This window comes from Coregonus lavaretus (genome assembly GCF_964263955.1).
Source record: "Coregonus lavaretus genome assembly, chromosome: 26".
Lineage (NCBI taxonomy): Eukaryota > Metazoa > Chordata > Actinopteri > Salmoniformes > Salmonidae > Coregonus > Coregonus lavaretus.
In genome coordinates, this window is record NC_140013.1 from 6,027,737 (window position 1) to 6,054,345 (window position 26,609).

The 26,609-nt window shown below is 43.1% G+C and overlaps 1 protein-coding gene across 1 annotated transcript in view; it reads left to right on the plus strand.

Moving 5' to 3' along the window:
- The first annotated feature begins 3,790 nt into the window (after positions 1–3,790).
- LOC311102140 (E3 ubiquitin-protein ligase CBL-like) overlaps positions 3,791–26,609 on the plus strand; it is a 43,494-nt gene continuing 20,675 nt past the window's right edge. Inside the window, exons 1-2 of the mRNA XM_084143373.1 lie at positions 3,791–4,091; positions 10,287–10,534. Of these exons, the coding sequence (XP_083999499.1) occupies positions 3,948–4,091; positions 10,287–10,534 (392 nt within the window). The 5' untranslated portion in view covers positions 3,791–3,947. The remainder of the gene's footprint in view (positions 4,092–10,286; positions 10,535–26,609) is intronic.

Consider the following 26,609-nt stretch of genomic DNA (forward strand, 5'->3'; position numbering starts at 1 on the left):
GCATGTCTTTGGGGTATGTATGGGTGTCTGAGCTGTGTCTGAGCTGTGACAGTTATTATTTGCATTTTATTTTTATTAGGATTTTCCAATCTGAGAGTAAATAGAGACAAATACACTGCTCAAAAAAATAAAGGGAACACTTAAACAACACAATGTAACTCCAAGTCAATCACACTTCTGTGAAATCAAACTCTCCACTTAGGAAGCAACACTGATTGACATAAATGTCACATGCAAATGGGATAGACAACAGGTGGAAATTATAGGCAATTAGCAAGACACCCCCAATAAAGGAGTGGTTCTGCAGGTGGTGACCACAGACCACTTCTCAGTTCCTATGCTTCCTGGCTGATGTTTTGGTCACTTTTGAATGCTGGCGGTGCTTTCACTCTAGTGGTAGCATGAGACGGAGTCTACAACCCACACAAGTGGCTCAGGTAGTGCAGCTCATCCAGGATGGCACATCAATGCGAGCTGTGGCAAGAAGGTTTGCTGTGTCTGTCAGCGTAGTGTCCAGAGCATGGAGGCGCTACCAGGAGACAGGCCAGTACATCAGGAGACGTGGAGGAGGCCGTAGGAGGGCAACAACCCAGCAGCAGGACCGCTACCTCCGCCTTTGTGCAAGGAGGAGCAGGAGGAGCACTGCCAGAGCCCTGCAAAATGACCTCCAGAAGGCCACAAATGTGCATGTGTCTGCTCAAACGGTCAGAAACAGACTCCATGAGGGTGGTATGAGGGCCCGACGTCCACAGGTGGGGGGTTGTGCTTACAGCCCAACACCGTGCAGGACGTTTGGCATTTGCCAGAGAACACCAAGATTGGCAAATTCGCCACTGGCGCCCTGTGCTCTTCACAGATGAAAGCAGGTTCACACTGAGCACACGTGACAGACGTGACAGAGTCTGGAGACACCGTGGAGAACGTTCTGCTGCCTGCAACATCCTCCAGCATGACCGGTTTGGCGGTGGGTCAGTCATGGTGTGAGGTGGCATTTCTTTGGGGGGCCGCACAGCCCTCCATGTGCTCGCCAGAGGTAGCCTGACTGCCATTAGGTACCGAGATGAGATCCTCAGACCCCTTGTGAGACCATATGCTGGTGCGGTTGGCCCTGGGTTCCTCCTAATGCAAGACAATGCTAGACCTCATGTGGCTGGGGTGTGTCAGCAGTTCCTGCAAGAGGAAGGCATTGATGCTATGGACTGGCCCGCCCGTTCCCCAGACCTGAATCCAATTGAGCACATCTGGGACATCATGTCTCGCTCCATCCACCAATGCCACGTTGCACCACAGACTGGCCAGGAGTTTAGTCCAGGTCTGGGAGGAGATCCCTCAGGAGACCATCCGCCACCTCATCAGGAGCATGCCCAGGCGTTGTAGGGAGGTCATACAGGCACGTGGAGGCCACACACACTACTGAGCCTAATTTTGACTTGTTTTAAGGACATTACATCAAAGTTGGATCAGCCTGTAGTGTGGTTTTCCAAATCCAGACCTCCATGGGTTGATAAATTTGATTTCCATTGATAATTTTTGTGTGATTTTGTTGTCAGCACATTCAACTATGTAAAGAAAAAAGTATTTAATAAGATTATTTCATTCATTCAGATCTAGGATGTGTTATTTTAGTGTTCCCTTTATTTTTTTGAGCAGTGTATATTGATAAAAGTCACCTTGTCCGAGAGACATTCATTTTTTAATTTTTTTTTATTGAATATTAAAACATACAAGCCGCTTACCATTTACATTACATTCAGTCACCTAACAGACTCCCATCCAGAGCAACCCACAGAAGCAACCAGGGTCAGCACCCTGCTCAAGGGCACGTCGACAGATCTCCCACAAGGTCAAAAACGGGAACCCGAACCAGCGACTTATCAGCCACCGGCCCAAGCTCCCAACCGCCAGGGTAATGTAAAAGTTGTATTTTTTAAAGATCTAATACGCAATATTGTACACTTATTTAAATTAGGTTTTAGTCCAGAGTCCAGAAAAGTCATCTTCAATAAGACATTGCAGGGATCTAGCTTGCGGACTTTTAAATCTTGAGTCATCGGCATATATGGAAACCTTTGTTTTCAAGCCTTGGATTTCTAATCCTCTAATGTTGTTATTTGATCTGATTTTAATAGCTAGCATTTCGATGACCATAATGAATAGATATGGTGCAACTCAAAACTCTCTGAGAAGTAGTCGAGAGACATTTACATGGTTATCAGAACGTCACGCCAGGGTAAGCCTACATGATACACAGCCTTTACTTTAAGTGTTTCTAAAATCCCCTATGGGAAAAGTGAATGGTACCATTTCCCTGTTTGACCACTAGGTTTTATGGGTATTATGGCATCTCCACTGTGGGGCTCTATAGGCAAAATATGTACATTGATTTAAATAAAACACAGATAGGCTGTTTAAGACCATCTGCTCTAAAATGTGCTCACTGTACATAATTTGAAACAACACGGTAGGCTACTTTGAAACAACACTACATAACTCAAGAAGATCTAAATGCATATAAAAAAATGTATGCACTTTGGATAAGAGCGTCTGCTAAATGACTAAAATGTAAAATGTAAATATTCCCAGGGGCACAACTTCAACTGGGGATGGGGGGAGACATGTAGGCTGTTTGGAGTGTTTATCCGACTGGATTTAAAAATAATAATAATAATAATGTCCCCCCCACTTCTATAACGAAAATTCCGCTCCTGAGAAATGTGAAGGAAGGCTTACCAAAAAAAATTGTGTATAATGTGGAGGACACACATGCGCAGGTGATACGGTTATTAACTCTGGGGAAGAGGCTTCCAAGGGGGCGGAACGGGCAGTTATCTTCGGAACCGAAGCCTTTGCCTTTATATAACATCTGAATTATCATCTGAGAGAGCTGATGAAACGACAACGGTACAGACAGAGCCTTAAGCGTTTTAGTGCCAATTGCACACTTATCATGAAGTAGTACCCATCTATGTAGGCTATAACATTAAGTATAATGTAATGGTTCATGCCACAGGAGCGGGCACAGGTGAATATCACTTCAGTTGTTGTTAGGAACTTTCAACAAAAAAAACATGCTAAAAAATATGCGTCTGAATTTACACAGCCAAATGTTTTTGGTAGAAAGGAATTTCCGACTATAATTGATGAAGTTCTTGAACATACTGTTAAAACAGACGCGCGTGCGTGTATATTCACCGCGAGATCGCGCATTAAGAGGGCGTAGTTGTAGGAGGTGTTGGGGGCAACATTTGTGCAAAGCGGGGGACGAGGGCAGGGAGAGGTTTTACAAACGGAAGGGGATGAACAGGAAGGGCAAGGGCCGCGCACATAGAGGGTGGGGGGGAAGTTGAAGGCAGTGTTGATTTTTCTAAATGTATATATGCACCCCGTCTCCCTTCCGCCCATGTTAATGATTTTTGTTATCCATGTAAATGTCCCTTTAGTTTATTGGCGCCACCATCAGTTCTTCCTCAACAGTAAGCGTATTATCAAGCTATTTTGACTGTCTCCAGCCTGCCCCTGAACTTCCCGTCACTGAGAAGAACGCAGACGGAAAGAGCGAGCAGTTGAAAAGGGAACATAGGGGTTGTCAATGAGAATACAGTTCAATCTACACGGAGACCAGACGGATAGACAAGTCGATATCATTGTCCTCTTTTAGTCGACTAGACGGGTCTCTATTGGCTTGCATACTAACCTACGTTGTATTCCTTGCTGAGCACCCAGCTGCAGTTTGCCCCACTGTCGTCGAGGCTCGAGCCAACCACTGGTGGGGGGTTTAATGGGAGCCTTGTTTAAATAGAACCCCCCCCCCCAACGGACCCTCGCTCGAATCCGACCTGGGCGCTGTCTTCCCCGTGGGGTGCCGGTTTTTGCTCAGTCTGACTGGGGAAGGAGGGCGATCCCCCCAGCCTTGACTGTCGCTCTGGCCGACCCTAGTGGAGCCTAATATGGCAGGAAATCTGAAGAAAGGCGGAGGACTGATCGGGATGATGAAGGACGCGTTTCAGCCCCATCACCACCTCCATTCTCATCACCAACCTGGGGCCGTGGACAAAAAGACGGTGGAGAAATGCTGGAAACTAATGGACAAGGTGGGTGACTAGCAGTCAGAGAACTATCTATCTAGCTAACGTAACCCAGTTGATGATCAGTGGGCCAGGAAGTTAGCATAACTAGCTAATTTGCTGGCTAGCTCCCTAGCTAACGAGACAGCTAGATAACATTAGCTAACTAGTTAGCTAGGGGTACACTGACTAGGAGAGAAGGTGGTAGCTAGCTAACATTAATCATATATTGTATTCATCTGTAGAAGATGTAGCTAGTTGAAGTTAACTAGAACTGGCTATATGGTTGTAGCTAGTTAGCTTGATGCTGGTGGCTGGATTGCTAGCTACGTTAGCCAGCTACCTAGCCAATTAACATTAGCTAGCAACATTGACCAAGAAAATCTCGCGTGCATGGTGTGGTGGTGACTCAATCATCATCCCAGATTAGGGTCTTGAAAATTAGTAGCTAACTAGCTGAGTAGTAGCTAGGTGAGCAGTGCTAGGCTTGGGCTTTGATCATACCCATCGAACTATATTTTACTGTTCAGAACAAGATCCATCCCATTGACAAATGTGTGCAATAAGGTTGTACAATTTGGGATTTAGCTAGCTAAATGTGATTTTCATCTGTCAATTGTATGACCAGATATTAAACACAATCATTGTCTAAACATTGTGCCAACAATCTAACTGCTCGATTCCAACACTTAGCTGTGGCCCCTGAAGTCCAGAGTATTGTGCAGCATGGAAATGAATACATGTGATCATTATAAAGAATTAGCTACATTTACTTCACAAGGTGCAATTCACAACATCACTTCTTGGAAAATGTAGCTGGCTGACCCCTCGTTTCCTGTGCGATTCACACTGAATTATCACAGTGATTCAGAGGACAAGACATCCTTTTGTGTTTGTTTCTCTAGGAGTAATAATAATAATAATAATATGCCATTTAGCAGATGCTTTTATCCAAAGCGACTTACAGTCATGCGTGCATACATTTTTGTGTATGGGTGGTCCCGGGGATCGAACCCACTACCTTGGCGTTACAAGCGCCGTGCTCTACCAGCTGAGCTACAGAGGACCACAGAGTTACAGAGTAGTCTACACAGCTGTCACTCTGTTCTCTTATCCGTAAGATCCCAAGCCCCTGAAGTTTGACATAATAGCACTTTTTGGCCAATTTGCATTTCTTTCCACCAGACAAGCACATCTGCATTGACTCATTATGAAGAACAGGTCACTAAAAACAAACAGAAAAACAGAAGTGACACTGCAATGTCAGTTCTCCTTTTCTGTTTCAGAAAGTGACCTGTGCTTCCCAATCGATGGCACAAAGTATAGTCTGTCTGAGGCGTAGTTGAGGAAGAGGTGTGTGTCTACAAGACCTTTGAAATGGAAGAGTCCCAGTGTACAATCCTGAGTTTAGCGAGAGAGCAGAGGGGAATGCAGCACAGCTGAGAGGCAATCTTCTCATAGTTTTTTCATTCAGTCCAGGCCATCACGACTGGATGTGTCTGCGTGTGTGTACGCTTAGCCTACTGATAACTCTAGGACGTCCCTTCCTTGGCTACAGGCTTATCTGCTCTCTGACAGGACTCATATACTTGGGTTGGAAGCGCATTAGGGTTTACTGTGACCCCCTCTGACGTGAGCAGTGCTGCTGCTCAGCCAGCCCCCCAATCTCAGCTGGCTACACTCAACTCTCTCTCTCTCTGTTTCTGTCTCTCTCAATTAAATTTCAATTCAATTTAAGGGCTTTATTGGCATGGGAAACATATGTTAACATTGCCAAAGCAAGTGAAGTAGATAGTAAACAAAAGTGAAATAAACAATAAATATTAACAGTAAACATTACACTCAGATGTTCCAAAAGAATAAAGACATTTAAAATGTCATGTGTGTGTATATATACAGTGTTGTAACAATGTGCAAATAGTTAAAGTACAAATGGTAAAATAAATAAACATTAAATATGGGTTATATTTACAATGGTGTTTGTTCTTCACAGGTTGCCCTTTTCTTGTGGCAACAGGTCACAAATCTTGCTGCTGTGATGGCACACTGTGGTTTTTCACCCAGTAGATAAGGGAGTTGATCAAAATTGGGTTTGTTTTTGAATTCTTTGTGGATCTCTGTAATCTGAGGGAAATATGTGTCTCTAATATGGTCATACATTTGGCAGGAGGTTAGGAAGTGCAGCTCAGTTTCCACCTCATTTTGTGGGCAGTGTGCACATAGCTTGTCTTCTCTTGAGAGCCAGGTCTGCCTACGGCGGCCTTTCTCAATAGCAAGGCTATGCTCACTGAGTCTGTACATAGTCAAAGCTTTCCTTAAGTTTGGGTCAGTCACAATGGTCAGGTATTCTGCCACTGTGTACTCTGTTTAGAGCCAAATAGCATTCTAGTTTGCTCTGTTTTTGTGTTAATTCTTTGCAATGTGTCAAGTAATTCTCTTTTTGTTTTCTCATGATTTGGTTGGGTCTAATTGTGTTGTTTTTGTTGTCCGTGGGGTCTGTTTGTGTTTGTGAACCGAGCCCCAGGACCAACTTGCTTAGGGGACTCTTCTCCAAGTTAATCTCTTTGTAGGTGATGGCTTTGTTATGGAAGGTTTGGGAATCGCTTCCTTTTAAGTGGGTATAGAATTTAACGGCTCTTTTCTGGATTTTGATAATTAGCGGGTATCTGCCTAATTCTGCTCTGCATGCATTATTTGGTGTTTTTCGTTGTACACTGAGTCTCAATTAGGTGTTTGTCCCATTTTGTAAATTCTTGGTTGGTGAGCAGACCCCAGACCTCACAACCATAAAGGGCAATGGGTTCTATAACTGATTCAAGTATTTTTAGCCATATCCTAATTGGTATGTCAAAATGTATGTTCCTTTTGATGGCATAGAAGGCCCTTTCTTGCCTTGTCTCTCAGATCATTCACAGCTTTGTGGAAGTTTCCTGTGGCGCTGATGTTTAGGCCGAGGTATGTACAGTTTTATTGTGTGCTCTAGGGCAACGGTGTCTAGATGGAATTTTGTATTTGTGGTCCTGGCAACTGGACCTTTTTTGGAACACCATTATTTTTGTCTTACTGAGATTTACTGTCAAGGCCCAGGTCTGACAGAATCTGTGCAGAAGATCTAGGTGCTGCTGTAGGCCCTCCTTGGTTGGTGACAGAAGCACCAGATCATCAGCAAACAGGACTCTTTCTCTCTCTGTTTCTCTCTCTCTCTCTCTCTCTCTTTCTCTCTCTGTTTCTCTCTCGCTCTATCGTTCTGTTTCTCTTTCTCTCTCTGTTTCTCTCTCTCTCTCTTTCTCTCTGTTTCTCTCTCGCTCTATCGTTCTGTTTCTCTCTCTCTGTTTCTCGCTCTATCGTTCTGTTTCTCTTTGTTTCTGTCTATCTCGCTCTCTGTTTGTCACTATCTCTCTCTCACCCCCTCTCGCTCTCTCTCCTCTCTCTCTTCTCTCTGTGTGTTGTCTTTGAGCCCCTCTTATTCCACTGATAAGATCAGCCTGGAGCTCACTAAGCAGATGCAACCAGCGTTGCTCTGTGACTAGGCTACTCAAGACATGGTGGGTTCATTTGAAGGTTGGCCAATTCAACATCAGATTGTGAATTTGGGTGGTGTTTATGATGACTGAGTTCAATAGACGTAATGGGTTCAAACACAGAATTGAGACGACAGTCATGTTCTCCATTTTTATAGTTATGTTATTATTATTTTGTAAATTATTTTGTTTGTTTGTACTTTTTACCCATGTATGCGCCCGGCCGCCACAAGGAGTCAGCTAGAGCGCGATGGGACAAGGACATCCCAGCCGGCCAAACCCTCCCCTAACCCGGACGATGCTGGGCCAATTGTGCGCCACCTCATGGGTCTCCCGGGATCGGAGTTCTCCATTTTATTACATGACAGTTTGCTCCTGCATCTCTTTATATTACACTAGGAGAGTGACTGTCGATGCAAGTTGAACGTTAATGTAGCCAGTAAGTCTAAGGTAGACAACTGTTTTCAGATGGGGCTTTTATACTGTACCCAAAGAAGGTGATGAAAAGTAGATAGGATAGTTTATTTATTAATTTTGGCAAAATAGGCCCATCTTCCTTGTTTCACTCTGATAACGTTACCCATGTTTATGGTGTTCAATGATTGTGTTTATGGTTGTCTCAGCTCCATGCCATGCTTCGCTATATTATTTTCCACCAGATGTGTTAGTAGCTTGAGGGGATTGACAATGGGGAAGTGCAAACCAACACGCAAACCAACACACAGCCAAGATGCCAGCCTCCGTCAAATACTTGTAAAAACAAATACTGTCAGCCCCTTGCATCAACATCTGCTGTACAGTGCATTTGGAAAGTATTCAGACCCCTTCACTTTTCCCACATTTTGTTACGTTACAGCCTTATTCTAAAATGGTTTAAATAAATAAAAAATGCTCCTCAATCTACACAATACCCCATAATGACAAAGCGAAAACACTTTTTTACATTTGAAAAACCTAAGTATTCAGACCCTAAAAGAAGGGAGGTGACCAAGAACCCGATGGTCACTCTCACAGAGCTCCAGAGTTTCTATGTGGAGATGGGAGAACTTTCCAGGACAACCATCTCTGCAGCACTCCACCAGTCAGGCCTTTATGGTATAGTGGCCAGACGGAAGCCACTCCTCAGTAAAAGGCACGTGACCGCCTGCTTTGAGTTTGCCAAAAGGCACCTAAAGGACTCTCAGACCATGAGAAACAAGATTCTCTGGTTTGATGAAACCAAGATTGAAGTCTTTGGCCTGAATGCAAAGCCTGGAGGAAACCAGGCACCGCTCATCACCTGGCCAATACCATCCCTACGGTGAAGCATGGTGGTTGCAGCATCATGTTGGGGGATGTTTTTCAGCGGCATGGACTGGGAGACTAGTCAGGATCGAGGGAAAGATGAACGGAGCAAAGTACAGAGAGATCCTTGATGAAAACCTGCTCCAGAGCTCTCAGGACCTCAGACTGGGGCCAAGGTTCACCTTCCAACAGGACAACGACCCTAAGCACACAGCCAAGACAAACCAGGAGTGGCTTCAGGACAAGTCTCTGAATGTCCTTGAGTGGCCCAGCCAAAGCCCAGACTTGAACCCGATCGAACATCTCTGGAGAAACCTGAAAATAGCTGTGCAGCGACGCTCCCCATCCAACCTGACAGAGCTTGAGAGGATCTGCAGAGAAGAATGGGAGAAACTCTCCAAATACAGGTGTGCCAAGCTTGTAGCGTCATACCCAAGAAGACTCGAGGCTGTAATCGCTGCCACAGGTGCTTCAACATAGTACTGAGTAAAGGGTCTGAATACTAATGTAAATGTCATATTTCAGTTTTTTATTTTAGATAAATTAGCAAACATTTCTAAAAACGTGTTTTTGCTTTGTCATTATGGGGTATTGTGTGTAGATTGGGGGGGGGGGGGGGGGGTTAAAAAACGTTTAGAATAAGGCTGTAATGTAACAGACGTGTCTGTGTGTGTGAACACATGCGTGTGTGTGTGTGCGCGGGCTGCGGTATGTGTGTGTCTATTACCAGACCAACAGGAAGCTGTAAGCCTGAGATGAGTGTATTTCATTTTCTTCACTGAGTTGAAGGCCTTAAAATAGATTCACTTAGCAAACCCCTAGAGTCACGATCTCAGCACTGATCTTTCACTCGCTCTCGCATGCACTTTTACTAGATCTCTCTCACTTCCCTTTAGTACCTAGTCCTTACCAGCCTTGATGCTCTGGCAACACTGCTGCACAAATGATTACTTGTCAGAAAGAGCTAGAGTATTTTACATTTAGGCGAAAAGTGGAATGATAAATATAATCCACGTCATCACACTATTATAATACCCATGTATTTGTCAAATGGTGTTCAGTGATAGTTTCGATGGTCCCTTTTCACTGACCGTTTTATGTTGTGGGCAGGAGGTCTGCTTGTGTATGTAGGCTAGGCTAAACACTGTACACTCTTGAAGTTAGTTCAGTTAATGTTAGGGTTGTGGTCAATTTACTTCCTGAATTGAAAACATCTTCAAAGGAAACAATGTGCAACTTTCAATTCAAGACCTAGCATTTTTATTAACTTCCTGAATTGTATTAAAAAGGAATGGATCCCAACCCTGGTATGTATTAGCATACTACTTAGTCTCTTCCTCCGCTGTTGCTGGCTTATCATTTGTCTCAGTAAGCTGACTCATCTCCCCTCTGTGTCCTTTCCTCTCCCTCCATCCAGGTGGTGCGACTGTGCCAAAACCCCAAGCTGGCCCTGAAGAACAGCCCACCTTACATCCTGGACCTGCTGCCAGACACCTACCAGCACCTCCGCACCATCTTGTCCCGCTACGATGGCAAGATGGAGACGCTCGGCGACAACGAGTATTTCCGCGTCTTCATGGAGAACCTGACCAAGAAGACCAAGCAGACCATCAGCCTGTTCAAGGAGGGCAAGGAGCGCATGTACGAGGAGAACTCGCAGCCCAGGTGAGAGGATTAAGTTTTTGGAGATTGAGGTGGAAATATAGGTACTTTTCCTATAATACCTAGGTACTTTGATTGATCTCACAATTGCCATTTCCTGATTTTTACGAGACATCAAGAGAAGTGCCTCTGTTTTTGTACAACGAGCGAGAATTGGACCTCCTCATCCTCCTCCTGAAATGCTCCTGTGAGGTTGGTCTGCACCCTGACCTGTGTTGGGTGATACTCAGTTCATTCACTACCAGAATATGAACCCTTTCATGAGCCCAGAGTTAAGCCGAGCTGTACGGTACTGGCCTTGGTTACACATCCACCATAGGTCCAGGAACCGTCATTGAAGGAACTATCTGAGCCAGTACGGTTTGAGACAATAGTCTGAAAAGGCTCCGATTTTGTTTCTCCTACTGTGTCTGAAGTTGAGGGTAATTTTTGTGTTGAACCCCTCCCAGTCATAGCATGCAGGTGTAGGGTTAGAGGTTAGATCTCATCAATGGGTACGTTTCTGCACCTTCTTAAAATGGAGCAATGTAGGCTTGTACTGAGTAACAGCCAAAGAGAAGGGTGCTGTGGTTTGCACAAGTTGAACGGTTGTGGTCAGGATGACGCTGATCTACTTGCCTGTGACTGTCTGTCTCTGTGTTCACAGCCTTTGTCGATAGTAGCCCCCAGACCTGAAGGTTATAAGGAGCTAAAGAAATTGCAAAAACGCAAAATGTAGTCTAACACCTTATTTTTTAATAACATCAACAACAACAAAATTCACTCAATATACAAACTTATACATACGAACAATAACTTACAGATGCACACAAACAATGACTACATTTCATCTGCGGAGACCAGCATGCTCACACCCCCATCCCTACTGCCTGCATTATTGTTTGCCACTTGTCCTTAAATTGTATCAATTTAACTGACACCTTTTTAGATTAAACTGTTAAACCAAATGTAGTCTAACATATTTTTAGATGGCTGAGATCATATTTTGCTCCAGCCCTTGCTGTCCATGCATTCCCTTCATGATTTGTAGATCAGGGGCCAAAGTAATCAAGCAACTCGGAGAAGGAATTGTATGCGGTGCCATTAGCAAAGTTCAACAATTTTGACCACATTTATAAATCACGTCAGAAATGCAAGATTTTGCATAAATCTGGTGGGAAATAGCCTGTAATAGCCTGTCCCTTCAACTTTGCCAACGGCACCCCATATAATTCCTACTCTGAGATGCTTGATAACTACGGCCCCAGGTTATACAGTTAAAAATGACAATAGACTAAGCTTGATTTGCACATACAGTGAGGGGGAAAAACTATTTGATCCCCTGCTGATTTTGTACGTTTGCCCACTGACAAAGAAATGATCAGTCTATAATTTTAATGGTAGGTTTATTTGAACAGTGAGAGACAGAATAACAACAAAAAAATCCAGAAAAACGCATGTCAAAAATGTTATAAATGGATTTGCATTTTAATGAGGGTAATAAGTATTTGACCCCCTCTCAAGCAGAAAGAGTTTTCTGGCTCCCAGGTGTCTTTTTATACAGGTAACGAGCTGAGATTAGGAGCACACTCTTAAAGGGAATGCTCCTAATCTCAGCTTGTTACCTGTATAAAAGACACCTGTCCACAGAAGCAATCAATCAATCCGATTCCAAACTCTCCACCATGGCCAAGACCAAAGAGCTCTCCAAGGATGTCAGGGACAAGATTGTAGACTTACACAAGGCTGGAATGGGCTACAAGACCATCGCCAAGCAGCTTGGTGAGAAGGTGACAACAGTTGGTGCGATTATTCGCAAATGGAAGAAACACAAAATAACTGTCAATCTCCCTCGGCCTGGGGCTCCATGCAAGATCTCACCTCGTGGAGTTGCAATGGTCATGAGAACGGTGAGGAATCAGCCCAGAACTACACGGGAGGATCTTGTCAATGATCTCAAGGCAGCTGGGACCATAGTCACCAAGAAAACAATTGGTAACACACTACGCCGTGAAGGACTGAAATCCTGCAGCGCCCGCAAGGTCCCCCTGCTCAAGAAAGCACATATACAGGCCCGTCTGAAGTTTGCCAATGAACATCTGAATGATTCAGAGGAGAACTGGGTGAAAGTGTTGTGGTCAGGTGAGACCAAAATGGAGCTCTTTGGCATCAACTCAACTTGCCATGTTTGGAGGAGTAGGAATGCTGCCTATGACCCCAAGAACACCATCCCCACCGTCAAACATGGAGGTGGAAACATTATGCTTTTGGGGTGTTTTTCTGCTAAGGGGACAGGACAACTTCACCGCATCAAAGGGACGATGGGCGGGGCCATGTACCGTCAAATCTTGGGTGAGAACCTCCTTCCCTCAGCCAGGGCATTGAAAATGGGTCGTGGATGGGTATTCCAGCATGACAATGACCCAAAACACACAGCCAAGGCAACAAAGGAGTAGCTTAAGAAGAAGCACATTAAGGTCCTGGAGTGGCCTAGCCAGTCTCCAGACCTTAATCCCATAGAAAATCTGTGGAGGGAGCTGAAGGTTCGAGTTGCCAAATGTCAGCCTCGAAACCTTAATGACTTGGAGAAGATCTGCAAAGAGGTGTGGGACAAAATCCCTCCTGAGATGTGTGCAAACCTGGTGGCCAACTACAAGAAACGTCTGACCTCTGTTATTGCCAACAAGGGTTTTGCCACCAAGTACTAAGTCATGTTTTGCAGAGGGGTCAAATACTCAATTTATAACATTTTTTACATGCGTTTTTCTGAATTTTGTTGTTGTTATTCTGTCTCTCACTGTTCAAATAAACCTATCATTACAATTATAGACTGATCATTTCTTTGTCAGTGGGCAAACGTACAAAATCAGCAGGGGATCAAATACTTTTTTCCCCTCACTGTATCTAACTTATTGCTGGACACTCCAAGCCTCTCCCAGCCCAATCAGTTACATGCAGGTGGAGCATGAATATGATGGCTTGAGTTAAGTATCAAGTATCAATGGCAGGATGTGGCAAAATATTTTGTCCATAAACTGATACACAAGTTAGACCCCTGAGCTCATTCAATCTCCAATCTCCTCAAAACACGACCCTTTTTAAAAACCTTTATGAAAACTGTGGTTAATTTCCTTCTTAATGCAATGAATCAGAGTAGAGATGACTGTCTGCCTGTAGTTTTGCATGGCTTCTGTTTTTTTGGACAATGAGTTTCCTTGTGCTGAAACTAAGTGAGAGGGGGAGGCTCAGCTCACAAATTCATTCCTCTTCTCTCTTCCCCCTAATTTGAAACAATGAAGAAGAGAAATTTATGCACTCACTAACTGTAAATCGCTCTGGATAAGAGCGTCTGCTAAATGACTTAAATGTAATTGAATTTGCATTAAGTAATGGGCCCATTTGAACTGTCTTAACCACTTCTTTGTGAAATACATTTTCATCATCACTTCATTACAGAGTGAGTGGGTTCTAGAGCCGGAGCTGGTAAAACCGATGAAGCTCCCCCACACAGGGACCAGAGACAAAGAGCCCTATTGTACCTAGAGAAGGGCTCAAATGAGTAGGCTATTGCCCAGTAGCATGGTTAGTGTGTTACCAGCAGCAAATAGCTTTAGCTGAGTGCCACTCCTCCCAGCTCTACGTGACCTTTTTTACAAGGAGCACGTGTGTGCCTGAGTTGAAAAATGTAGGAGCACACAAAGAAATGTAGGAGCAAGGAGCAGAAAGGAAAATACCTGTCAATTTGTGAAAAATTACCCTGATTAACTCTTTAGTATTATCCCAGTTTACCTATTTGCTTATGGTCTTGCCTACGCCTAGCGAACAGTTTTTTAAATTATATGATAAAAAAATATTCAATTTTATTTGGAACGGCAAGCCAGACAAAATTAAAAGGGCCTATTTATATAATGAATATGAATTTGAAGGACTGAAATTATTAAATATTAAAGCATTAGACCTATCACTAAAAGCTTCAGTCATACAAAAGTTATACTTAAATCCGAACTGGTTCTCAAGCAAATTAGTAAGATTGTCTCACCCAATGTTCAAGAAAGGCCTTTTTCCCTTTATTCAGATTACAACAACTCATTTTCAGTTATTTGAAAAGGAAATAATCTCCCAAATATCACTATTTCTAAAACAAGCCATAGAAAGTTGGTTGCAATTTCAATTTAATCCTCCAGAAACGACAGAACAAATAATGCAACAAATATTGTGGTTAAATTCAAATATACTAATTGACAAAAAACCTTTATTTTTTGACAGAATGTTTAAAAAATGTATAATCTTCGTAAATGATATCATCAGTAGGACTGGTGGAGTTATGTCGCACATGCAGCTAACAAAAACATATGGAAATGTCTGCTCTACCCAAAATTACAACCAAATAATTGCAGCCTTACCGCAAAAGTGGAAGAGGAAAGTGGAAGGGGGAGAAAGTAAGGAACTTGTCTGTCGGCCTTGCATTAAAGAACATAATTGGTTAAGGAAAACTGTGATAAATAAAAAAAGTATATTAGTTTCATTTAAGGACCAAAGGATTGACAGCTGTCCCATATAGATTGCAAAATAGTTGGGAAGAGATTTTTGACGTACCGATCCCATGGCATAGTGTTTATGAACTGACACGCAAAACGACACCGGATTCAAAAATTAGAATCTTTCAATTTAAATTATTATATAAAATTCTTGCTACCAATAGAATGTTATTTATATGGGGGATACAATCTTCCCAGCTCTGCAGATTTTGCTGTGAAGAGACAGAATCATTAGATCATTTGTTTTGGTTCTGTCCATTTGTAGCTTGTTTTTGGACACAGGTCCAGGAATGGCTAAAGGATTGCAATATTTACCTGGAGCTAACCTTGCGGATAGCATTACTGGGTGATCTGAAAAGTCATAGTCAATCGATCAATAATATAATAAAACTTTTAGCAAAAAAATAAATAATTAATTCACCATCTGTAGAAGCAATGAGAATAGAAAGGTTCAGAACTTTTGTAAAACATCACAGTACGGTTGAAATATACAGTGGGGAGAACAAGTATTTGATACACTGCCGATTTTGCAGCTTTTCCTACTTACAAAGCATGTAGAGGTCTGTCATTTTTATTATAGGTACATTTCAACTGTGAGAGACGGAATCTAAAATAAAAATCCAGAAAATCACATTATATGATTTTTAAGTAAGTAAACATTTGCATTTTAATGCATGACATAAGTATTTGATCACCTACGTACCAGTAAGAATTCCGGCTCTCACAGACCTGTTAGTTTTTCTTTAAGAAGCCCTCCTGTTCTCCACTCATTACCTGTATTAACTGCACCTGTTTGAACTCGTTACCTGTATAAAAGACACCTGTCCACACACTCAATCAAACAGACTCCAACCTCTCCACAATGGCCAAGACCAGAGAGCTGTGTAAGGACATCAGGGATAAAATTGTAGACCTGCACAAGGCTGGGATGGGCTACAGGACAATAGGCAAGCAGCTTGGTGAGAAGGTAACAACTGTTGGCGCAATTATTAGAAAATTGAAGAAGTTCAAGATGACGGTCAATCACCCTCGGTCTGGGGCTCCATGCAAGATCTCACCTCGTGGGGCATCAATGATCATGAGGAAGGTGAGGGTTCAGCCCAGAACTACACGGCAGGACCTGGTCAATGACCTGAAGAGAGCTGGGACCACAGTCTCAAAGAAAACCATTAGTAACGCACTACGCCGTCATGGATTAAAATCCTGCAGCACACGCAAGGTCCCTCTGCTCAAGCGCATGTCCAGGCCCGTCTGAAGTTTGCCAATGACCATCTGGATGATCCAGAGGAGGAATGGGAGAAGGTCATGTGGTCTGATGACACAAAAATAGAGCTTTTTGGTCAAAACTCCACTCGCCGTGTTTGGAGGAAGAAGAAGGATGAGTACAACCCCAAGAACACCATCCCAACCGTGAAGCATGGAGGTGGAAACATCATTCTTTGGGGATGCTTTTCTGCAAAGGGGACAGGACGACTGCACCGTATTGAGGGGAGGATGGATGGGGCCATGTATCGCGAGATCTTGGCCCACAACCTCCTTCCCTCAGTAAGAGCATTGAAGATGGGTCGTGGTTGGGTCTTCCAGCATGACAACGACCCGAAACACACAGCCAGGGCAACTAAGGAGTGGCTCCGTAAGAAGCATCTCAAGGTCCTGGAGTGGCCTAGCCAGTCTCCAGACCTGAACCCAATAGAAAATCTTTGGAGGGAGCTGAATGTCCGTATTGCCCAGCGACAGCCCCGAAACCTGAAGGATCTGGAGAAGGTCTGTATGGAGGAGTGGACCAAAATCCCTGCTGCAGTGTGTGCAAACCTGGTCAAGACCTACAGGAAACGTATGATCTCTGTAATTGCAAACAAAGGTTTCTGTACCAAATATTAAGTTCTGCTTTTCTGATGTATCAAATACTTGTCATGCAATAAAATGCAAATTAATTACTTAAAAATCATACAATGTGATTTTCTGTAGTTTTGTTTTAGATTCCGTCTCTCACAGTTGAAGTGTACCTATGATAAAAATTACAGACCTCTACATGCTTTGTAAGTAGGAAAACCTGCAAAATCAGCAGTGTATCAAATACTTGTTCTCCCCACTGTATATGGCAAATAGAAATCCTATATGGATGGTGTTAAGAGATAGATGGGAGGTATTGAATGGAGTTGAAGGATGGGACTAATAACAAATAACAACAAATAATAACAACATAACTAATAATGTAAGCATACTGTGTCCATAATAAGTATATAGGTTGTATGTTGGGAGCTTTTGGGAAAGAGCACAGTTAGAAAGATATGGCATATAGAAGCAAACCGGATGGACATCATGAAAATGATCGGAGAGGTTGAGAGTAGAAGAAGTTCAGTAGCAAAAAAAAAAAAATATATATATATATATATATATATATATATATATATATATATATAATAGAATTCTTGTAAAATTGACTGTGTCCATAAGGTGTAGATAGTAAGTATAGGCTGGAAGTAGAGGCCTGGGTATTGTTGTTCACTAATTTACCCCAAGTAGGGAAAGGATGGTGGGGTTGAAAAGTAATAAAGGGGAGTGTATATACAGTGGGGGGAAAAAAGTATTTAGTCAGCCACCAATTGTGCAAGTTCTCCCACTTAAAAAGATGAGAGAGGCCTGTAATTTTCATCATAGGTACACGTCAACTATGACAGACAAAATTAGATTTTTTTTCTCCAGAAAATCACATTGTAGGATTTGTAATGAATTTATTTGCAAATTATGGTGGAAAATAAGTATTTGGTCAATAACAAAAGTTTCTCAATACTTTGTTATATACCCTTTGTTGGCAATGACACAGGTCAAACGTTTTCTGTAAGTCTTCACAAGGTTTTCACACACTGTTGCTGGTATTTTGGCCCATTCCTCCATGCAGATCTCCTCTAGAGCAATGATGTTTTGGGGCTGTCGCTGGGCAACACAGACTTTCAACTCCCTCCAAAGATTTTCTATGGGGTTGAGATCTGGAGACTGGCTAGGCCACTCCAGGACCTTAATGCTTCTTACAAAGCCACTCCTTCGTTGCCCGGGCGGTGTGTTTGGGATCATTGTCATGCTGAAAGACCCAGCCACGTTTCATCTTCAATGCCCTTGCTGATGGAAGGAGGTTTTCACTCAAAATCTCACGATACATGGCCCCATTCATTCTTTCCTTTACACGGATCAGTCGTCCTGGTCCCTTTGCAGAAAAACAGCCTCAAAGCATGATGTTTCCACCCCCATGCTTCACAGTAGGTATGGTGTTCTTTGGATGCAACTCAGCATTCTTTGTCCTCCAAACACGACGAGTTGAGTTTTTACCAAAAGGTTCTATTTTGGTTTCATCTGACCATATGACATTCTCCCAATCCTCTTCTGGATCATCCAAATGCACTCTAGCAAACTTCAGACGGGCCTGGACATGTACTGGCTTAAGCAGGGGGACACGTCTGGCACTGCAGGATTTGAGTCCCTGGCGGCGTAGTGTGTTACTGATGGTAGGCTTTGTTACTTTGGTCCCAGCTCTCTGCAGGTCATTCACTAGGTCCCCCCATGTGGTTCTGGGATTTTTGCTCACCGTTCTTGTGATCATTTGACCCCACGGGGTGAGATCTTGCGTGGAGCCCCAGATCGAGGGAGATTATCAGTGGTCTTGTATGTCTTCCATGTCCTAATAATTGCTCCCACAGTTGATTTCTTCAAACCAAGCTGCTTACCTATTGCAGATTCAGTCTTCCCAGCCTGGTGCAGGTCTACAATTTTGTTTCTGGTGTCCTTTGACAGCTCTTTGGTCTTGGCCATAGTGGAGTTTGGAGTGTGACTGTTTGAGGTTGTGGACAGGTGTCTTTTATACTGATAACAAGTTCAAACAGGTGCCATTAATACAGGTAACGAGTGGAGGACAGAGGAGCCTCTTAAAGAAGATGTTACAGGTCTGTGAGAGCCAGAAATCTTGCTTGTTTGTAGGTGACCAAATACTTATTTTCCACCATAATTTGCAAATAAATTCATAAAAAATCCTACAATGTGATTTTCTGGAGAAAAAAAATCTCAATTTGTCTGTCATAGTTGACGTGTACCTATGATGAAAATTACAGGCCTCTCTCATCTTTTTAAGTGGGAGAACTTGCACAATTGGTGGCTGACTAAATACTTTTTTTCCCCACTGTACCACTATTTCCTCCTGGACAGGATGAAGATGGTTAAAAACAGTTTTGTAACACTGTTAGCTTCAGACTCGACTAAAATGGTTTCCTGTATCGACAAAATGTTAGCTATTCCCACTACTCTCGTTGTTGATCAAGATTGAGCACCATTTAGTGAAAAATGATGGATGGTAGTTATGAATATGATGATTACGTGGTTGTCACACATGGTTGTTTCTTCTCAGACCATTGCAGTACAGAGAGCGATAGAGTGGGTGGATGTGGTGCTGAGTAGCCCTGCGGATTTCTCCACAATATTACTCCCGCAAAATTTGCTCTTCTCTTTATTTTAATGTTGGCGTCTGACCATCCATATTTTAGACTTGAGCAGTACAAATCATTTTTGCTTGTCTTGTACGCAGACATACAGACACACAGCCCCCATAGTTCTGAGGAGCGTGATCTTTGCATTCAACGTTTTACTGTATTTCTGGTTGATTACCATAACCACAGTAGGATGAAAGCCCAGCCTTTTGCTAATTTAAGTCATGCTTTTTGTGCGGTGGTGGCCTGACATGAGAGTCTAGCTGCAACGCTGCTGTGTGAGGGGGCGAGGTGTTGTCTGTGAGAAGGGACCTAATGATTAACAGTGACACACAGTCACACACTGTGTGCGCCACACAGTTTCTTCCTGGTAGCCTGCAATTTTCCTTTTCCTGGTTCTCACAGGCCAGCTAGTGCCATTTTCTACCCTGCTCAGAGAGAGAGGGGGAGGGTGCACAACAGGGAGAGGGAGCACAGCAAACGCTAGCCTGTTTATAACCGCAAAGTCCAGGCTGAGTATGGAGTTGATCAATGTGTGCAGAAATGGGCACTTCCTACCTCCTCTATATCCAGATATTGTTCTGACATCCTTGAGCTTTGCTGTTTGAGCTGGCTTCCTTGGCTAAGCCCCTGACCAGCGCTCCATCATGACTGCTGGTAGTTAACATATCCTGAGGGGAGAGGAAGGACAGGAGGGCTGCTTCCCAAATGGCACCCTATTCCCTATATAGTGCACTACTTTTGACCAGGGCATATGGGGCTCTAGTCAAAGGTAGTGCACTATGTAGGGAATGGGGTGCCATTTGGGACGCTCCCAAGAGGAGAGTAGTCCCGGGCGGAAGGGGTAATGTGCGGCTTTCCTTTTTAGAGGGCTGGCTCTCTCATCCTTCTTTCACCCCGGCACATGCCCATGATCCTGGCCTTGTTGGATTTGAATGTGTTCAGATCAACGTAAAAGGAAGGACATTCCCTCTACATTCATGCATCCCCTTTACAGCCTCCTGCTGCCTGTTGCAGCCTCCGCTGGCTTCAGCTGAGGGTATTGCAGATGGTGGTACCTCAGTGACGTTGGGAGAAGGATCTGCATGGTTGGCCCTGGGCCTCGTACTCCTTCTTCCTCACTACTGCAGACACTCACTGTCTCTATATGTGGTCCTCTGTAGCTCAGCTGGTAGAGCACGGCGCTTGTAACGCCAAGGTAGTGGGTTCGATCCCCGGGACCACCCATACACAAAAAAATTATGCACGTATGACTGTAAGTCGCTTTGGATAAAAAGGTCTGCTAAATGGCATTTTATTATTATTATTATTATTATTATTATTATTATTATGCCATCCTTTCTAGCTGCAGACAGAGGAAGAGAGAGCCTCTCATATCTTATTGCACCTGGCAGTCTCAAGCTAGTCTGCACGTCCCTGAAAGTGCCTCAGTGGCTTACACAACCCCTTTGTTGTATCCATCTCTTCTAATACCACCTTACTCTCACGTATTCAATCTCTTCTCTAAATAAGCCAAAGAAATGATTGCAAATGGTTTAATTTGATAGTTTCGCGAATGTTGACAAAACGGTTGTCATAGAGTATGTAGTTGCTGTCAAAAATGGCTTCGCTGCCTCCTATCTGTGCTGCCGGAACTCTGTGGTATCATGCCAAGTTCATATCCATTCCAGCATTAGTACCACAACATACCTGCATTTGCAAAGGGCACTTGTGCTAAATTTGGCCCTCAAAGCTCTGGCCTAAGAAAGTATGACTTCCCATTTTCTATAAATGTGCCTGACTAGACAATAGTTTCTCTCTCAGGAGCAGGCTATTGGCTTTGACTATCTCTCCCACCTTATCTGGTGGCAAAGGTCTATGCGAACGGATCAGTTATAGCAATAGGGAAATGCACTGTCGGAAAACAATATCATGCAAAAGGATGTGTTCATTTTTTTTTACTGTAGCGTCACTCATTGAGTCTGCTTATCTGCGTTTTAGGCTGCTGAATTCTACATATTCTTTAACACTTCATTCATACACCAGCAGTTACTATTATATAACTCCAATACTGTTCTGTCTGAAACGTTTGGCTATTTATTGATGGGTTCTGTAAGATCAGACAGACTGTTTCTGACTAGTGATGTGAAGAATGGAAAACTTTTTAATGTTTAAACAGCCATTTGTATTTAGCGCCATCCATAATTCCTTCAATTCTGACCAGTTTCCCAGTCCCTGCTGATGAAAAACATCCCCACAGCATGATGCTGCCAACACCATGCTTCACTGTGGGGATGGTGTTCTCAGGGTGATGAGAGGTGTTGGTTTTAGCCTCATCTGACCAGAGTACCTTCTTCCATATGTTTGGGGAGTCTCCCACATGCCTTTGGGGGAACACCAAACGTGTTTGCTTATTTTTTTCTTTAAGCAATGGCTTTTTTCTGGCCACTCTTCCGTAAAGCCCAACTCTGTGGAGTGTACGGCTTAAAGTGGTCCCATGGACAGATACTCCAATCTCCGCTGTGGAGCTTTGCAGCTCCTTCAGGGTTGTCTTTGTTCTCTTTGTTGCCTCTCTGATTAATGCCCACCTTGCCTGGTCCGTGAGTTTTGGTGGGCGGCCCTCTCTTGGCAGATTTGTTGTGGTGCCATATTCTTTCCATTTTTTAATAATGTATTTAATGGTGCTCCGTGGAATGTTCAAAGTTTCGGATATTTGTTTATAACCCAACCCTGATCTGTACTTCTCCACAACTTTGTCCCTGACCTGTTTGGAGATCTCCTTGGTCTTCATGGTGCCGCTTGCTTGGTGGTGCCCCTTGCTTAGTGGTTCCCCTTGCTTAGTGGTGTTGCAGACTCTGGGGCCTTTCAGAACAGGTGTGTGTGTGTGTGTGTGTGTATATATACTGAGATCATGTAACAGATCATGTGACACTTAGATTGCACACAGGTGGACTTTATTATACTAATTATGTGACTTCTGAAGGTAATTGGTTGCACCAGATCTTATTTAGGGGCTTCATAGCAAAGGGGGTGAATACATATGCACGCACCACTTTTCCGTTATTTATTTTTGAGAATTTTTTTAAACAAGTTATCTTTTTCATTTCACTTCACCAATTTGGACTATTTTGTGTATGTCCATTACATGAAATCCAAATAAAAATCAATTTAAATTACAGGTTTTAATGCAACAAAACGCCAAGGGGGATGAATACTTTTGCAAGGCACTGTATATATTTTTTATGGCGCATGAGACGCCTGTCTCAATGGACTAATCCATTGCAGAGGCCGCGGGGATAGCACACCAGTATCACCAGTAGGACATTTACCGTTAATTCCCATCATTTCTAATCTACAATGCTTGTTTGGTTACGGTGATTTCTGTTAATGCATTAAATATATTTTTGTTAGTCTTTTACTGTTCTCATTGTTTGCGGACCGCACAACCTAGGCTACACTTGTGAGGAACTAGTTTTAGTTTATTTCACTCCATTTAGGAGTTGTCAATTTATTCATTATCGTTTGTTTGTAGTGCTCCTGTCAATGTTGAGTAAAGACGCGCACCTGATTATACATAGAAGTAAGCCTACCTGGCCTGCGTGCAAATGTAAGCCTATAAATGTGCCCATTTGGGGATCTGATAGTATTTCTGATTGTCTTAACTGACCACCACTGTGGAACTTTTCAAAGTAATTTTTACTTCACCTCAAATGCCAAGTAAACAAAGTCTGTTTTTACATCCATTGAGAATAGTTCCTCAATGTAGCCTATTTGAAAAATCTTTCCAGCTCTCTTTCGATAACCACTCAGCGTGAAAGGGAGAAAGAAAAGTCATGCTCTGACCCGGTGGAAACGTCATAAAATAGGCCTACCTCATTACTACTTATCCCTTGCGCAAATAGCCTACAGCTACAGTGGGGAAAATAAGTATTTAGTCAGCCACCAATTGTTCAAATTCTCCCACTTAAAAAGATGAGAGAGGCCTGTAATTTTCATCATAGGTACACGTCAACTATGACAGACAAAATGAGAGAAAAAAATCCAGAAAATCACATTGTAGGATTTTTTATGAATTTATTTGCAAATTATGGTGGAAAATAAGTATTTGGTCACCTACAAACAAGCAAGATTTCTGGCTCTCACAGACCTGTAACTTCTTCTTTAAGAGGCTCCTCTGTCCTCCACTCGTTACCTGTATTATTGGCACCTGTTTGAACTTGTTATCAGTATAAAAGACACCTGTCCACAACCTCAAACAGTCACACTCCAAACTCCACTATGGCCAAGACCAAAGCTGTCAAAGGACACCAGAAACAAAATTGTAGACCTGCACCAGGCTGGGAAGACTGAATCTGCAATAGGTAAGCAGCTTGGTTTGAAGAAATCAACTGTGGTAGCAATTTTTAGGAAATGGAAGACATACAAGACCACTGATAATCTCCCTCGATCTGGGGCTCCACGCAAGATCTCACCCCGTGGGGTCAAAATGATCACAAGAACGGTGAGCAAAAATCCCAGAACCACACGGGGGGACCTAGTGAATGACCTGCAGAGAGCTGGGACCAAAGTAACAAAGCCTACCATCAGTAACACACTACGCCGCCAGGGACTCAAATCCTGCAGTGCCAGACGTGTCCCCCTGCTTAAGCCAGTACATGTCCAGGCCCGTCTGAAGTTTGCTAGAGTGCATTTGGATGATCCAGAAGAGGATTGGGAGAATGTCATATGGTCAGATGAAACCAAAATATAACTTTTTGGTAAAAACTCAACTCGTCGTGTTTGGAGGACAAAGAATGCTGAGTTGCATCCAAAGAACACCATACCTACTGTGAAGCATGGGGGTGGAAACATCATGCTTTGGGGCTGTTTTTCTGCAAAGGGACCAGGACGACTGATCCGTGTAAAGGAAAGAATGAATGGGGCCATGTATCGTGAGATTTTGAGTGAAAACCTCCTTCCATCAGCAAGGGCATTGAAGATGAAACGTGGCTGGTTCTTTCAGCATGACAATGATCCCAAACACACTGCCCGGGCAACGAAGGAGTGGCTTCATAAGAAGCATTTCAAGGTCCTGGAGTGGCCTAGCCAGTCTCCAGATCTCAACCCCATAGAAAATCTTTGGAGGGAGTTGAAAGTCCGTGTTGCCCAGCGACAGCCCCAAAACATAACTGCTCTAGAGGAGATCTGCATGGAGGAATGGGCCAAAATACCAGCAACAGTGTGTGAAAACCTTGTGAAGACTTACAGAAAACGTTTGACCTGTGTCATTGCCAACAAAGGGTATATAACAAAGTATTGAGAAACTTTTGTTATTGACGTATTTCTCTCAACTTTTTTGAACAAATTTGTTTACATCCCTGTTAGTGAGCATTTCTCCTTTGCCAAGATAATCCATCCACCTGACAGGTGTGGCATATCAAGAAGATGATTAAACAGCAGGATCATTACACAGGTGCACCTTGTGCTGGGGACGATAAAAGGCCACTCTAAAATGTGCAGTTTTGTCACACAACACAATACCACAGATGGCCCAAGTTTTGAGGGAGCATGCAATTGACATGCTGACTGCAGGAATGTCCACCAGAGCTGTTGCCAAATAATTTAATGTTAATTTCTCACCTGAGGGATCGTCGAGGCGTATTCCTGTCTGTAATAAATCCTTTGTGGGGAAAAACTCATGAAGGCCTGATTCACACAGTCCCCTCTGAACAGTTGATGTTGAGATGTGTCTGAATTTAACTCTGTGAAGCATTTATTTGGGCTGCAATTTTTGAGGCTGGAAACTCTAATGAACTTATCCTCTGCAATAGAGGTAACTCTGGGTCTTCCATTCCTCATGAGAGCCAGTTTCATCATAGCGCTTGATGGTTTTTGTGACTGCACTTGAAGAAACTTAAAGTTCTTGAAATATTCCTTATTGACTGACCTTCATGTCTTAAAGTAATGATAGACTGTCGTTTCTCTTTGCTTATTTGAGCTGTTCTTGCCATAATATGGACTTGGTCTTTTACCAACTAGGTCTATCTACCTTGTCACAACACAACTGATTGGCTCAAACGCATTAAGAAGGAAAGAAATTCCACAAATTCATTTTTAAGAAGGCACACCTGTTAATTGAAATGCATTCCAGGTGACTACCTCATGAAGCTGGTTGAGAGAATGCCAAGAGTGTGCAAAGCTGTCATCAAGGCAAAGGGTGGCTATTTGAAGAATCTCAAATATAAAATATATTTTGATTTCTTTAACACTTTTTTGGTTACTACATGATTCCATATGTGTTATTTCATGGTTTTGATGTCTTCACTATTACTCTACAATGTAGAAAATAGTAAAAATAAAGAAAAACCCTTGAATGAGTAGGTGTGTCCAAACTTTTGACTGGTACTGTAAATGAAATAAAATGTGCATATAAAAATCATAACTGGCACGCAGATCGGTAGAAATGGTAAGATAAGTTGGCACTCCAAATGGAAAAGGTTGCCGACCCCTGGTGTAGCCTATTAGGAGCGTAACAGCACAATCTGCAAAGGCCAGCAGCAACAGGAGGAAGTTATTTTTTCTCTTCTGGTTAGGCTATCTTGATCTCTGGCACCCTCGAGTCATTTGTCTCTTCATTATTTAATCACAGTGTGCTTAAAGCAATCAGACAAGCTCAGTAGCCTACATATAGTTGATTTTATTAAAACACATATATAAGGAAAAATACACGTTTAAAAGTGTTGAACAATCGATTGGTCGAATGAACAGACTACTCTAAGTCGACCAAGATTGTTTTTAGTCGGGGACAACCTTACGTACAGGACTTCGCTGCTGTCGCTTTCCTTTCTCTGACAATTTTCCAACTGTTAATGACGATGACGTAGTGTCGACTCTTATTTGAGTGTCAAGATTCCATTCCGCTAGGAATCGACTCCTTCAGTATTTTTGGAACGGAGGAAACTGATTAATTGCCGTACTTCCGAGAACATTCGCAACTTTCATAGCGAGCTAGCGAGGGACGGAGAGCGAGGGGAGGGGCACAGTATAGGCAGGTCGGCCACCAGGCAGACAGTCAGAACCGTGCACTAGGCCTATCTATCGGCAATCAAAAGCTGTATCTCACAATGG